At 38.7% G+C, this 15,495-nt stretch overlaps 1 protein-coding gene across 3 annotated transcripts in view; it reads right to left on the bottom strand.

Moving 5' to 3' along the window:
• Positions 1-15,495, bottom strand: part of DPP10 (dipeptidyl peptidase like 10) — a 435,737-nt gene that overhangs the window by 14,810 nt on the left and 405,432 nt on the right. For all 3 annotated transcript variants that reach the window (XM_088058794.1, XM_005519624.3, XM_088058795.1), the window contains 7 exons: positions 15,380-15,487; positions 11,835-11,926; positions 10,344-10,391; positions 9,689-9,810; positions 5,920-5,967; positions 3,766-3,864; positions 3,588-3,657 (listed from right to left, as the gene is read on the bottom strand). In XM_088058794.1, the coding sequence (XP_087914920.1) occupies positions 3,588-3,657; positions 3,766-3,864; positions 5,920-5,967; positions 9,689-9,810; positions 10,344-10,391; positions 11,835-11,926; positions 15,380-15,487 (587 nt within the window). The remainder of the gene's footprint in view (positions 1-3,587; positions 3,658-3,765; positions 3,865-5,919; positions 5,968-9,688; positions 9,811-10,343; positions 10,392-11,834; positions 11,927-15,379; positions 15,488-15,495) is intronic.

Here is a 15,495-nt window from a genome sequence, read left to right as displayed (position 1 = left end):
CTTAATTATATAGAAAAGAGATGGTAATCACTTTTTCAGGCAATTACTGTGCAGCTCTCTAATATATAGCTACACTGTGTGTATTACATCAGAAGGAAACTGAGTGTGAACTGTTATCAGTGGTTTAGGAGAACAAATGGAAGAAAGTGTTTTAATCTATTTAACATTTTATGGGCTACTCATCACAATTCTGTAAAGAAAAAGAGTGCCAGCCAACATAACTGGTTTTTACACGAGATCTGTTAGACAGTCCAGCCATACAGATGGACATAAATTTTAACACAGCAATACAATGAGCCACTATTTGAGTATTGCAGCTTGCTTTGCAGCTGCTAATGGATGAATGTTCACACAATCCTTATGCTGATGGTTACAGCATAATCAGGTCCTGGTCCTTAAGTTGAACTTGTGTCTACATGGAACTGTGCTCAGTTCAGGCCAGATTCCTCTGGTGCAAGCTTCCTTCCAGGATTCAGCCTTAACACTCAGGCATCAGGGGGCCATGTGCAGTTCAAATTTACCTGCAGACATCCCAGCATGAATACAGAAGTCTTTTCATAGCCATGCACCTTTGAAATGGCTACTAGATTTCAGTGATTTGAAAAAAACCCCAAAAATAAAATAAATAAATCAATCCTTCCTTCCTTCCTTCCTTCCTTCCTTCCTTCCTTCCTTCCTTCCTTCCTTCCTTCCTTCCTTCCTTCCTTCCTTCCTTCCTTCCTTCCTTCCTTCCTTCCTTCCTTCCTTCCTTCCTTCCTTCCTTCCTTCCTTCCTTCCTTCCTTCCTTCCTTCCTTCCTTCCTTCCTTCCTTCCTTCCCTCCTTCCCTCCTTCCCTCCCTCCCTCCCCTTTTCCCTCTTCAAAGTGCACTTTGAATCACTACTGAGATGGAAAGCAAACCCCACTTCTGTGCTAATACTCCACTTTTCTGTTTTTATATCCTCTGGTTTTATATATCCAAGTACATGTTGCCTGGATCAAGTTGTTTTATAGGATCTCCTTCCCAAAAAAATGGACATGTAATTAAACCAACATTCTTACCAAGGACATAGGTAAGCATTCATGTTCAAAGGTTTTTCTCTCAATAGCTGGAATATAATGATAATCATATCACAGCTGAGAATGGAAGAAAGCAAGCAGGGGCAGCTGAACAGTACAAAAGACAGCACTTGTTATCAGCCCCCAATTCTCATCTAACGCTGCTGGCAGTAGGAACAGGGTGTTTCTCCATCAGTCCCAACAGTACCACTCAGGGCTCAGAAAAGTCAAGTATCTGGGAAATTATATCATCTACACAACTAATCAATGTTCCCTATAAAAGCTACATGTTCTCCTTGGACCTGAATACTTTTCTCTTTTTTTTTAAAGTAGTACTTCTGGTCATGAAATAAACCTTAGGATGTCAATTTGGAGCTTTGTGGGTCAAGAAATTACCCCCTATACGCCCACAGATATCCAACTGTTCCTTCTCAAGAGCTAGGCAGAATTTATTAAGCTCAAATAATCATCCCACAAGGGAACCTCCCGTAACTTCAGTGACAGTTTGTAGTTTTATATTTCATTTGGGGACCTCTTTAATAGAAAAAGGGATTGCTGGCAACCTTAGCTTTAAGTCTGTAAAAAGCTGCTGAAGAAATACAGCTTAATGTAACTTCTTTTTCTTCTAGGGAAGAGGAGGACACAAAACAAGATACAGTACATGAGCCAAGACAGATTTAAAATTTTCAGTTTCATATTTTCACTAGTGTATAGGGTTTTCTAAAAATATCCCCTGTGCTAAAGCTAGCATTGAGAATTCAGTATTGCAAAGATAAAAATCTGAGCTAAAAGAACCAAAGTCTTTATACTGCAAATGTAGATACAACAATATGTTTTTGTAGTTTGATGACTTTCCTTTTTATCCCACATGCCTACCATAAAAAACCCCAAAACAATTATAAAACATATCCATAAATCACAAATAGTGTGATTTGGCCACACTATTTGCTCACTGGATACCAACAACTTTGGTAAGTTTAAATTCAGACCCTGCCTCTTCTCATTTCTTTCAACTCTTGATATCGAAAATCAAACCAAAATAGTATTTTCTTTAGCTTTTTTTTCTCTTTTCCTTTATGCTATGATTTCTGGCCTTGGACTTCTCAGGTTTCTGATCTTTCCCATCTGTCTTCTCTCAGTTCTACATGAGTTTCTAACCCCATCTTTTCCCACAGCTGTATATGGCAGATTATGTATTTACTAGGATACTTGAAAAGGGAGTGCTGCACTGTGAACACCTTTGTGTTTCCTTGCTCTCAGAAACAGGAATAAGCACAAGTGTTTGCAAGTCCCTGCAGCGCTGCTGGGGTCAATTCACGGAGACAGTTTGCCTTTGGCACTCGTATAAGAGCTGCTTAAAATATGATCATGCCTCCAAGATCATGCCAGGAAATGCTGCAAAGATGAAATAAAATCCATGTGTCATGTTTTCCAGAAGAAAAGAAAAATATGTTTGTGAGCCTATTAAAGCATAGAGCTTCCACAACTGCAGATAATTATAACTGAAAATTCTGAGTTTTAAAACACAAACTGGGCTTAGAAATAAGCAGGCTTGTGCCTTTCTGTCCTGTTTTCTGATCTGAGCAGAAGAATTTGGGATCATTCTCAGGTCTATAAACACCTCACATCCAAGAACAAGGATCTGTGCTGTCACTGAGGAGATATCTGCTCCAGGTGACACAGCTCAGTAACGTGGCATTCTCATGACTTTAGCAGCCCACTCCTACATGTCTGTTACTGAAATTCCCATCAGTTCTTTCCAGCTGGGACTGGAAGAAGCTCCGTAGGTCCAGGAAAGCTCTCTCCACCCGTGCTGAGTTTGGGTGGAGAAAGGAGTGATGCCCTGAGCTGGCCATCACCACTTTTCCCATGGAGGCTTCAAGCACACTCATGACTCTGTTCTTTTCCTCTGCTACACATGTGCAGACACACAACTTAAAGGCTGACTCTCCCTGCAAGAAACACGCACCCCATCTCCTTTTAAAAGAACAGCACAGGTTTCCAGGGAATACCATCTTCCTCCCATGCAGCTTTTCTACAAAAATCAACAGACTTTGGATCACGCCTATCATCATGCCTTCAACCACCGATGATCAAAAGTAACTTTTATTTCATTCTGATGTTCCTAAAAGGAGTTTTGCTTCATGCATCTCAACTGAGAAGCTCTGGAAGCTCTACTCATTCCTCTCAGGGATAAAAAGGAGCACATGCTCTGAGTGAGATCCTGTGGGCAGGATCAGTCAGGGTCCAGGAAACACCGCAGGGCTACTTGAAGCTACACCATCAGAAACATCAGTGCCTCCCAAACATGAAAGTACAGCAAAGCACAGTCAGGTCTGACTAGCTCAAAAAAACCCCAGGCATCTCTACCAGACAGCACCTGTCACAAAATCTTCCCAAGAACAAGCCTTTTGATTTCTCAACCCAAATCCATGAGATATTTTTTTCCTACAAAAGGAACAAACAAACAAACAAAAATCTAATTTCAGATTTAAATATTTTCTATGAAGTAATTCTTTATTATTTTGAGTGATTCCAAACAGATACTTACATTATTAATAGAAGGGCATACTGGTTTCGATCCGTGAAATCTTTTGGCAGTGACAACTGTAATGGGAATTCTTTTAAGAAAAGAGCAAAACATTAAAGGCTGGTAGTTACACAGATGAAAAACAGTAACATTGTAAGAAAGCTTTTGGCTTGCTAAAATAAAATTTTGCCAGATTTACCGTAGTCCTCAATGTGAAGCATTTTGATTTCTGTCTTGTAACTCTTTTTCTTAAAAACAACTTCTTTCAACACAGGGTTATTTTCCAAAATATAAAACTCTAAAAAGCAAGAAGAAAAACCATGTTGAAAGGCATGGAGAATCATCACACCAGAGATAAATCAAGATTCAAAAAAAGAGAAAAAGAGACAAACATGCAGTGATCTCGCAAATTAAAGCTTGCAATTAATCTCACAAATTAATTCCTTCTGTAAATACTTTTTTTATAATGCAACTACTTTTCAATTCAAAAAGATACACATCCAGTTCATTTTTCTGGCAGTCTTTGTTCTCATTAAGCACTACCAAGGAAATTTCTGATGACCATCATGAACATCAGCATATCTGACAAATCCTAACAGCAGCTGTTGCAGCACAAGGCTGCTCTGCTGGGCAAGATCCTACATCTCATGCAGACATCCTTTTCCCCAACATTACCTATTCCAGGGCAATATTTAGCCAGCACAATTAATGTCCTCATTTATCTTCTGCACTTCAGCCAAGAGCAAGACCATCAGCTTGGTTTAAAGCTGCAGACTAATTTGAAGCAACCCTTTTACCCAGGAAAGAATGACTAATTTGTTGGTTTTGGTTTTGGCTTTTTTTTTTTAACTCAAATTACCAATCTTGCTTCCAAAATTTAGTTTTTTTTAATTAAATAATAAACTCTTCACTTAGGGCCAAAACAGATAATCTGAGGAGAATGCTTGTTCCGGGCAGCCAACCAAAATAGTATAATTATAGTCTGAGGATGGAATAATTGAAATAATCCTTAATCATTCTTTTATGAATTGAAGTGGATAATCTAATCTTGTACTGAAACACAAATGGTAAATTATCTCTCCTATTATTTGGCTTTTTGTTGCTACAACAAACAACGTCCCTCTATCCTGACTTGTTTTATTTTACTCCAAGGTGCTGCACATAAATCTCTATTTCAGTAATTCACACTCCATAGTACTTTAGATGCAGGTAATAAAGAGCAAAAGCTTGCCTTCATGGAATTGAGAAGCTCCACAGAAGTCTAAAACACATTTATTTGAGCAATAGCTACCCTTTACTGAGCTGGATAAAACTCCCTGCCCTGGGTGTGCTGTGGCACTGGGCTTTGCAAACACAAAAAATGGCATTTAAAAAAAAATAAACAACAAAACTAAAGTGCAGATATTAATTAAGACTTCTTAGCATCGGACTATTTATCAGGATGGTACTTCAATATATAAGATTAGCTCCACTGAACAGTGACTGGCCCAGGACAAAGGGGATGCAGACAGGTACAGTTCAGCATTTCTGGATTCTGGAAAAAATCCTGGGGATAATCCAATTAATGAAATGAGGCTATATAAGAGTTGTTTTAGTGCTTTTGAATGACAAGTTGTCCCCCATTCCTGCAATCCACATCTCCATACCAGTGGAGTCACAGTGGAGCTGGAGGTGGTGGAGTTGTTACCTCTGCTGCAGCACCAGGAAAATTCAAGTGCTGAAGGACAGTTTTCCACTAAAAAAGTCTCTCAGCAGCCAGGAAACAATAACAGATTTTGCATCAATACACTAGAAAATAATGAGTAAAGCTTGACAAACAGAGGTATAGAATACCCTCCCTAAAAGCCTTTATTACTGGATTGTCTTCATTGAAGATGTCAGTGGAGTTGTTCTGATTTCAGAAATAGAAGGACTAAATCACCATATGTAGGTCAGCTTTTATGATCAATCATCTGAGGACTGTACCTGACTCCAACATAATTGGATTGTAACTTTAAAAACATCTCAGAAAATTCAGGAGGTGTACTGCAATGGCAGCATGATCTACACAGGAAGGGAAAAGGATGAAGAGCAACCTGCCATCTAATTTACTCAAGTGTAAACAGAAGATTATTCATGTGCATTTAATCCAACAGATATCTGAAAATCTGGAAAAGTTTTAGTTATTTGATTAATGGCTTTCCTTACCATTTGCTGATGTGGATGTTGCTAAAAAGTAATTACTAGCACTTTACATGAATTAGTTTTCATGCACTAGCATGACATTTTCATGTGCTTACTTTTTCCTCTCCCACACTCCCCAAAGAAATTAGGGACAATAAGAAAACTGACTCATTTCATGAGGTATACTCACTTGAAGTATTACTTGTCCTGTGCACACTTACAACTGGAACACCTGGTCCTGTTTTGAGGAGAGAAGAACAGAGGAAGGGTGAGGTAGTTTGTACTCTGTAGTTCAGTGACAAAGAATGGGAGCACCAGTTGCCACACTGGTAAGACAGAATCCTGCAAGCTCCATACACACAATTCCCTTCAAACACAGCAGGAACTCCACTGGTACCTCTTGGAAATGACACAGGCTGGGCTACAGGACCAACCAGGTGTGGAACAGACACTGCCTTCTGCCTGTTCAGCAGCCCAGACCCTGCACCCAGAAGGAGAATTATTTTTTTTTAATAATCTCCATGTTTTAGTTTTAAGTGAAGAATAAAAAATTATGGACGCACTTAACAGTACTGTTTAAAATATAACAGTCTGACATTCTGAAACTTCAGGCTTCCCTTGACTGGGAAATTAATTAATGATAACATCCACTTATTTTCTCTGTGGAAAAGCTATAGAGGTGTTGAAAAAATATATTTCACATAATTATCTGTTTAAGAAACTCCGTTGATATGGCAACTCCGCAAAACCAACAACATCACAGCTAAATCTAGGTGTGATATAGTCTAATCCTATTTCACGTTATTTTCATCGTACCACTAAGAAACTGAAAATCAGGAATAATTCAACAGCTACTGTGCAAATGCACAAGGTGGCATGTGAAACTGGCATGACCAAGCATTCAGCACACCCAGAAGTGGCTGAGTCTGCTGTCCCTGCTCTGAAGGTTCCCACCAGTCTAAACCTGCAGAAGAAAATCTTGTGTCCGCACCCCCAACATGGAACTTACACATGAGAAGCTCTTTTTTACCTCAGTGTTTAAGTTACAAGCATTCAGTCATCACTGGGCAAGGAAGAACAATGCAGAAAAGCTGAAGTCCCTGAGGACCCCATGGCAGATGAAGGCATGGACCCTTTGAAATTAGGAGCTACAACTCTCTTTTTGAGAAAAAAACAATTCCCCTTGAGAGTTCAGAGACAGAGCTTAATTTATGTGTTTTGAGAGGCTGTCGCTCTCAATTAATTATGGCATGAGCCTAGGGAAATATAAATACCTGAAATAAATAGCATGATGACATTCACAGCCTTCACTGAAGATTTTTATCAGTTTCACTCTCTCCCTCAAGGGGGACAATTGACAAAAAAGCTTACAGGTAGATTGTTGACAAATCACAGCCTTCTGCCTTAGCTCTCTAAGAAGATAATTTCTTCAGATGTGTCTTTTGCTTTGGTTTGTTTTTATTTCCAGCTCTTTTTATGTCTTCTGAATTTGTCACTTTGCTTTCAATTCCTATTTAAGACTGTTTCTGAAGGGGAAAGCACCAGCATTTTCCAGCCTATCTCTATTTGTCGTACTAAAAGATGGAAGGATGATGACATTTTGAAAAAAAAGGAGATTGCAGTAGATTAAAATGCTGATCAGAGGGGAAAAGAGGGCAAATTTGTATCACAAGCATTGTGTTACAGTGCATCAGAACAAAGCACAGCACTTGGATTTCCCATTGACCTCCTATCACTAACCCCAAATCCACAGCTTATTTCCTGCTGTATAAAAGGAGAGAAACAATTACTACCTCTCTAAACTATGTTTTTGGAGTGGGGAGAAAAATATCTTGCCAGTGTTTGTGAAGTGCTAAAGGAAAAAATCCACAAGCAGTGTGGGAAATGAGTGCAAAGATATGCTTGCCAAAACTGAGATGCTGAGGAGCCAGTTCTCCGTCTACCAGGCAAGAAATAACTCCTCACTCAGGAGAGTCTCTGGAGATGGATACAGCTGGTAAAATGAGACAGATCTCCTGGCTGAGGGAAACTAAAAAGGAAGAACTATCCTAATAAAGGTGCTTGTGGGTAAACAGGAGGTTGAAGGATTGAAACTTATACCGATCCAACCGGTTCAGAGTCCCCCAAGTGTTTTTCTGGGCAAATTGCTTTTGTAACAATGTGGTGAAGGCTTTTTGCTGCAGGAAAACAAGTGTGTATCCACTCAGTAGATGTGTCATTTGTCTCCTCGAAGCAGTTTACCTCATCCTCTCACAAGCAGAAGAGTTTTAGCTTTTTAGGTGACCTTGCCATCAACTTTGACACTGCCAAATGCCCAGCCCTGGCACTGGCACTACACGGGGGCCACGCTGCTGCTGCACCTGCCAAGCTCTGAGGAAACACAGGAGAAGATCCTGAGTAACTCCCAGCCAGCACTAACCCTACATTAATGCTAGAGGCAGAAAAAATTAATGACAGTGGTTTAGCATCCCAACATCTACAGCTCAGGGCAGGCTACTGCAACTCGAAGTGTAGGTTTAATTTAGGGAGGATGATCTGCAGCTTTTCCAGCTCCAACAGAGAACTGCCAAAGTCACTGAAAGTCGTGAGCCTGTGAGTAATCACATGCACAACCCTCTACTGGCATCCACATTTTTATATCAAAGATGCACATTAAAAATTACAGGCTGAATATACTTTGCTAAAATAGCAACAAGATGCTTTTGGACCCCGGCACATTGCTGATTCAGGACAAAAAACTCTTCCCAATTTATCAGCCCTCTCTTCTGCAAGAATTACCCCATAGGGATTACATCAAGCACAAGGGAAAACTCTGCCTAAAGCATGAGGAGCTCATTACTCAGAGAAGGACCTCAAGATTTGCCCCATGACTTCTGCTGCAGATTTAACCATGTATAAACCATACAGTTTGAACATTCTTCTTCTAATCAGCTGTGTACTGCAGGTGCATTTCCACAAAAAAAATAACCCAAAACAACAAAACCAAAGCCAAACCCCTTATTTTAGCCAATATCTATTCATAGTTTCTTTGTTTGGATACATTCAATGCTCAAGTCAGAAGGTATTTTATTTTTGTGCGGGGGGAAAAAAAAAAGTAGAGTTGTGAAAGAAACAGAGAAACAACATGAATATAAAATGAGCTATTCATATGTATTTCAGATGACTTGTCCTCTACTCTTTGTACTCTGGTCCTAGCTATGAAAACATACTGGGGGAATGGTGTCTGTAAAAGTTTGCAAGTTTCAAGGACAACAGGCACTTTATTATGTACAACTATGTAATTTATTATGCATTGTCTCTTGCTTTTCTGAACCCTGTTTTTATCACTTATATATCAGTGTTTATTTCCTGTGTGTAGGTTATAAATTTCTCTGTGTGAGATGGTTTTAATTTTTTGTTTATACAGAAATTCTGAAGCCAACTGGTGTCATTTAATGCTACTGAAATGCAGCTAACAGTAAAACACTGAGTTATTTATTACAATTGCACTGATATAGAGGATCTGTCTCTGGGGATTAAAACACAGCTGTTTTTTGGTAGGTATACCCATACATATAATTATGGGGGTGTACAGACATTGCTAGAGAACACAGGACCTCATTTTTTAACTAGGTATAGTCACACAAAATCAATCCCAACATATAAAATAATAAACTATTACAAGCCACAGTACCATCACCAAAATTCTGGATTTTTTGGTGAAGGATTTCTATTTAGAGTGGATGGAAGTTGATGCCCTTTACTTGGACATAGGGGTCAGGATTGGAGCAGCTTTCTGACATCACTCATAATTTATCTATTTCACAGAACACCTTTACTTGCAGTCTTAGAACAGGCTCTGTACAGAACTTTGAGTAATCCACTGCTGAGCTAAATGTTAGACTCCAGACTAACGCCTTTCTCAAGGGAATGCATTAATTCAGAAGCAGACAGCATTGCACCCTGTGCATTTGCCTTACCTTTACAGTGCAGGAGGAAATTCCTGTTCATGGGGCTGAACTTTGCACTGAAGTATGTGCACTGGTCCTTCAAGAAGTTACATGAGAGGCACTGACGATTCAATGACCCCACTGTTGATACACTGGGGGAAGAAAATGATCAGAATTTTACACTGGAACAAAATACAATAAAGTAAACTTGGCTGTGTGGGCAGGATCCAAAAGCTGCCCAAAGCACTACTGGCACTGCAATAACTCACACTGCTGGGGGGTAACATCAGCATGAGTAGGAAACCATGCAAACTTCACTAACCTCAGATTTAAGTGCTGAAGATGAGGTGATTTGCCCCCACACTTTAAGTTACATGATTAAACCCTCTAAATATTTTTATTTAGGAAACTTTGATTACTTTTAAAACACAGTCATGTTTAATGCTTGTATTTAGGTTTAACTCTTTAGATGTTTATAAGGACTAGTGAAGATGTAAGTGGTGAAAACATTTTGTGTTAGAAACTCTTCCGTTTTTTAGAAATTGGAAATTTTAATTTTGAGAAGCTGTGGTTCTTTCCTTGTTGCAGCTCGAGCATACAAATTTTTACATGATGTAAATGATTACCCAAGCACCATATGGTTTGGGATGAAGAAGCTGATACCACAGCCCCATGCACCTCTTACCTGTGCAGCTGTCTTCCTCTTGGGGACTCTTCAGTGCTTAAGAAATAACTGCATCCAAAAGAAGAAAAAAGTTAAACTCAGTTTGGTAAACTGTCTGATTTGGGTAGTGTTTAGAGGAGAGAGACACCATAAGTAACATTTTTAAAAATTAAAAATTCACAAATATCCACGGAGATCAAATACTTATATATGAACCCAAGTTCCAAGATTAAACTTAGATCCAATATACAGATTAGTTATTTCAGAAGCTATACAATTTCCTGTTAAAACAGTGATGAAAACAGGATTTCATGGCTCTAATTCCTGTCATGCCCAGGAGCTCCAATAGCAACCAGGACACTTCTGCATATTAAAAATACCAAAGAGAAAGTTTCTGCTTCTCTCCAAGAGTTTGCAATATAAATCCAAGTAGTAGACAGAGGTCACAATGAAATTATGTCATATATTACAATAAGTCTTATGAGATCTGAGAGCCTTTTTGAGCTGCAAACCAACTTTTTTTCCTATCTACTTTGCATAGGTGGAAAGAGACATTGCAAAAACACCGAGACAAGGCCTTGGTGTTTCCCTGATGAGATCCCCACAAAGTTTCTGCTTGACAGGCAGAAGGAGAGCAAAGCAATCCCCTCAAGTGGCTGAGACAGCCCATGTGACATCTGTCACCTCCCTGCAGCCTGAGTGCATCCAGACCTCATTTTTACCCCTGGGCCTTGCAGAAGTACCAGAAAATTCTCTATGGATATATTTTCAAAACCCATAGAAAGACTTGTCTAAAAAGGGTTTTCTCTGGTACCAGTGGAAAAGATGGGACCTATTGAGCCTCAAAAATGTTCTTGTTGAAATATCATTTATTTTAAAGCAAATGAGAATTAGATATGCTTCTGCATATTTTGTCGTGGACAGATAGAAGTGAAAATTAATCAAGATCCACTGAAATCAGGTGAAGCCTTCAGATATTTTGTGTCAGTTGTAGACTCCCCAAAACCACCAAATACGCATTGCATTTCCTTCCACTCTAACACTAAGATGGGCTGTGGAAAGATTTCTCTGTGGGTGAGAATCAGGAGCTCTGATAATCTACCAATAATCTGAATTTATGAAGCTGGATCAGAACCCCAAAACTCGGAGACCTCATGCAGTAAAGGTGTGATGTTTAACCAAGCACCAAAATTTACTACGACTTCTCATCTGGATTCCAGGAAAGAAATTACCAAAATGTTATTACTGCTGCACTGTGTGTTGACTCCTTTTATTCAAAAAAATACAGAGTCGAGTGATATCATGGTGTGAATCCTTCCCTCCGCATAAAGAAGCATTTAGGAAAAGAACAGCAGATGAATTGTCTCACAGCTGTACCTTACGTGCTCAGGTGTGTCAAAGTTATGGTAATGCTCCAAAATGAACGAAATCTTGATGCATAATTTTGAGTTAAATGGATTCAACTTTAATAACTTGAATATTTTTACCAAAAAAGAAGAGAACAGTGCTTACATCTTTTGAGTATTTTCATCATATGCCAGGATTTTGATAACTTCCCAGTTCCCTGATGTCAGGTGTCTCACACTGATTTGTTCACTTTTAGCCTGTTGAGAGATGGAAAACATTAACTTTCACCTTGCTACATTCTTCTTTGCACATGTCATTACTGATTACAGCTTTTTAAACTTTAATGCAATATAATTACCTTTAATTACACATTTTATATATAATTATTTTATTTATTTATATTGTATTATGCAACATAACATCTTTAAACCACAAACCTCACCTTTGGACAGGCCTGAACTTCACTTATCCTTTCTCTCCCATCTATAAGCCTTTCAAAGTCATTAAAATAATCTGTTTTCAGCACAATTTTTCTTTCAGTTGCCCCCATGTCAACAAACAGTAGAAGTCAGGATGAAATGCAGGTAAAACCAATTCTGTCTGGAAATTGCAGCAGACTCTTCATCAGACACAGGTTAAAACCAACAAAACCTAAGTGAGAAGCTCATCTGAGGGTGTTTCCTACTGCAAAAGGGAAAATCATGGCTCAGCCTGCTGAAGGTTAAAAGTTCAGCCCTCACAGCTTGGATGTACTTTATGTGGATTTTTCTATACTAGGGTTTTTATACTTGGCCTGGATACACATATTCGTTTTCAAATTCAAGACAAACTTTATAAAGAAAAAAGGCAACATTTCAGAGGTGATACTCAGTGGTTATAAGGCCTACAAAAAGTCATAAAGGCAAAAAGATTGGCCTTTTTTTTAAATCCATGTATTTCTGAACTGTGCCCTGGCTCCACATCAACAGCAGCAATAAATAAAAAGAAGCAAATGCTCAAAGACACATGAGACTTGTTGAGATGACAAGACAGATCCTTGGAACTGATCTGTTTTCTAACAGATCCGTGAGGAAAGAATGATGTAGCAACACAGTGAAAAGCCTTGCAAGTACCAAACGGCATCAGGATATCGTGCTAGGTGCTGTACATATGTTTATGCTGAGGGCTCCCTGTTCAGGAAGGTTCTGATATTCAGTGCTGTCTCCAGCAATGATTAAAATACATATTAGTGATTTAGTGTAAGTGACTGTTTCTTCTCTAGAGAGAGAGAGAAGCTGCAGCTATTGAAACAGATATTTAAATATTAAGATCACAGAATCTAACAAGAAACAGCAATAAAAAGCGCAGCCAAGCGTTAATAAACATGGTTATTTTTCAAGGTTACAGCCGTAATACATAATTTATGAAGCTTGCAGAAAGTTATCGCCTTGATCCATTAAAGTTACTTTATAATTCTTATTTTGTGGTTGGAAAAAAAGAGACTTTCTAGAGTTGCAAAACTCCATGAAAGAAATGTCTAGATACATAAGACATGATTCAATCCCATTTTGAGATTAGTTTCTTTTAAATATTTCATAAGTTACTAAAAGCATTTGAAAACAATAACCCACACATCCAACCCTCTACATTCAGACAGTAAATAATCTATGATAGACAGTAGCCTTTTAGACAGTTACTTCTCCCTGCATAAAGATTTAATTAGATGCCTCTGCTAATGTGCTTTGTGTCATTGACATGTGCTTTTCTGAAGTGCAGGCAAAGAAATGCAGCCTGAGAAAGACCAACATTTGTTGTAAGATTGAGAGAAATGAATTTAATTAAATTAAAGAGAGCCATTAAAATTTGCTTCTTTTTCCCTGCAGGTCCACATTGGTTCTGTGTAACTTTCCTCCACACGAAAGCTGATTTCTGTCAATGGGCTGATGTCTCTACTGAGTGGCACCAGAGAAGGGATGAGAATCCCAGTGCCAGACTCTGGAGTTACCCTTTTCCATCATGGAAATGCTGTGACCATCTGGGTACTGGGGATCTGCTGACTGCTTTAAATTCTGCAGGGCACCTGCTGTGCTGCTGTGGCTCTCACAAGGTGTGACAAACATCTAATGTGACAAAGGGCTTTATGTGCAACGGCTAATATACTTTTTATGCCTCTGTGTTTGCTTTAGAAATAATGGACAATCAGATTAATGCAGTGTGTAAAACACATCATATAAACATATTTCCTGCCCTTTACTGCTCTGTATCAGCCCCATTACCACGCAGAATATTGCTTACTGATGAATAATGGCTGATACATGGGATATCACATTTCCTCTTTCTCAGGAGCAGCTACATGCTCAAAGCTGAATTTGTCATTGGTGGTAACATTCAGATTTGTTTATTCATGCTGATGGCAGGCAAAATAGAAGTATTAGTTTTGGAGCTGTACAGTACCTAGGGCTCTAATTCTGCCTGAAAAGGACAGAATAGTAAATTCTGAAACATAAGCTTGACTTTAAACATTATTCTGCTGGAATTAAAAGATGTGCTTAAAAGTGGGCATGTATTTAATTACCTTATTGAATAGGAGTGGGCTTAATCTTTGCTTAAATATTTTCCTGAATTAGGATCAAGTTTCCTGGGCTTTTTAGTAGCAAGAAATGGCAGCACCTACAAGGTTAATGGACACTTGATTGTATTTGTAACATCCTTGGGCATGTTGCAAGTGACCTTTCAGATCCAGATCTGATTATTATTTCATGTATTTTAAAGGTACTTATTCATACTGTGAAAGATACCAAAATAAGACTTGATTGACTAAATGGTTTTGCTCAGGTGTGAATTTTTATTATTATATCAATACATCTTTGCCAGATTGTCATCTGAGTTACCGTTTTCTTTAGGAAATAGAATTTGACATGTCTGTGATCCCTTTTATCTTCACTGACTCTTTCCTGATATTAATGATGATTTACTCTAGTGAAGGAGTATTTTTGTTCTTGTTTCTTCAGGTTAAACTGTCGTTAAAATTCTTTTGTTGTTGTTCTGTCTGCAGTGCTCTGTGAACATATTTCAGACTTAATAATGTTCATACCAGAACACTGTAATAAAGGCAGGTAACAGAACTGCCTGGCACAAATCTGCTATTTTGATGTTTTGGGTACCCTGGTAATCCCTCCTATGTCATATGGCTCCACTAAAGCACCTGGATTAATGCTCTGATGATTTAAATAGATGCCTTGGAGTGTTCTGTTCCAGGGCATAATTTCCTTTATTAGTTCATCACAGCTTCATACTGGTGACCTTCAAAGTCACACTGCAAATTTATCTTCTTTCAGATTCTTCTTTGGAAAAAGTAATGACCCTGGGAAATGGAAGCCATTGAAAAACTATTGCAAAGGGTAATAAAAGTGTCCTAACTTTCACACAAATTTTAAGTTTGGGTATTGCCTCCCTTTCCTGTTTTGTGTAAGAGCAGATTCTGAATAAACATTTAAAAATATTTATTCCTTAAAAATAGGCATGTATATTGTACACAGAGAGGGTAGTATTAGTGTTTATTCTGGAAAAAATTATAAATACGTCCCACTTCACAGGGAGACAACTTGGGCAGGACAAATGACCACGACACAAGTGCTGTGATTAAACTGAGGTTCAGGCCTTTCCCTGGGCCACAGTAAAAGTCCCAGATAACCAGCAGGATATTAAAAGCAGCCTGAGCAGAGCCTTACCTGCACAATGAACATGGCTATGTGGTGAAACTCGCCACGGCCGCCCTGCTTCACTGGCACAGTCATGAAGAACTTGCTGCCATCCTTGGAGAAAACGGGCTCTTCGTTCTGCAAAT

This window comes from Pseudopodoces humilis, chromosome 8 (assembly GCF_049639895.1).
Source record: "Pseudopodoces humilis isolate 2021_Gansu_Grassland_sample_001 chromosome 8, ASM4963989v1, whole genome shotgun sequence".
NCBI lineage: Eukaryota > Metazoa > Chordata > Aves > Passeriformes > Paridae > Pseudopodoces > Pseudopodoces humilis.
This window is presented reverse-complemented; position numbering and strand designations above follow the sequence as displayed.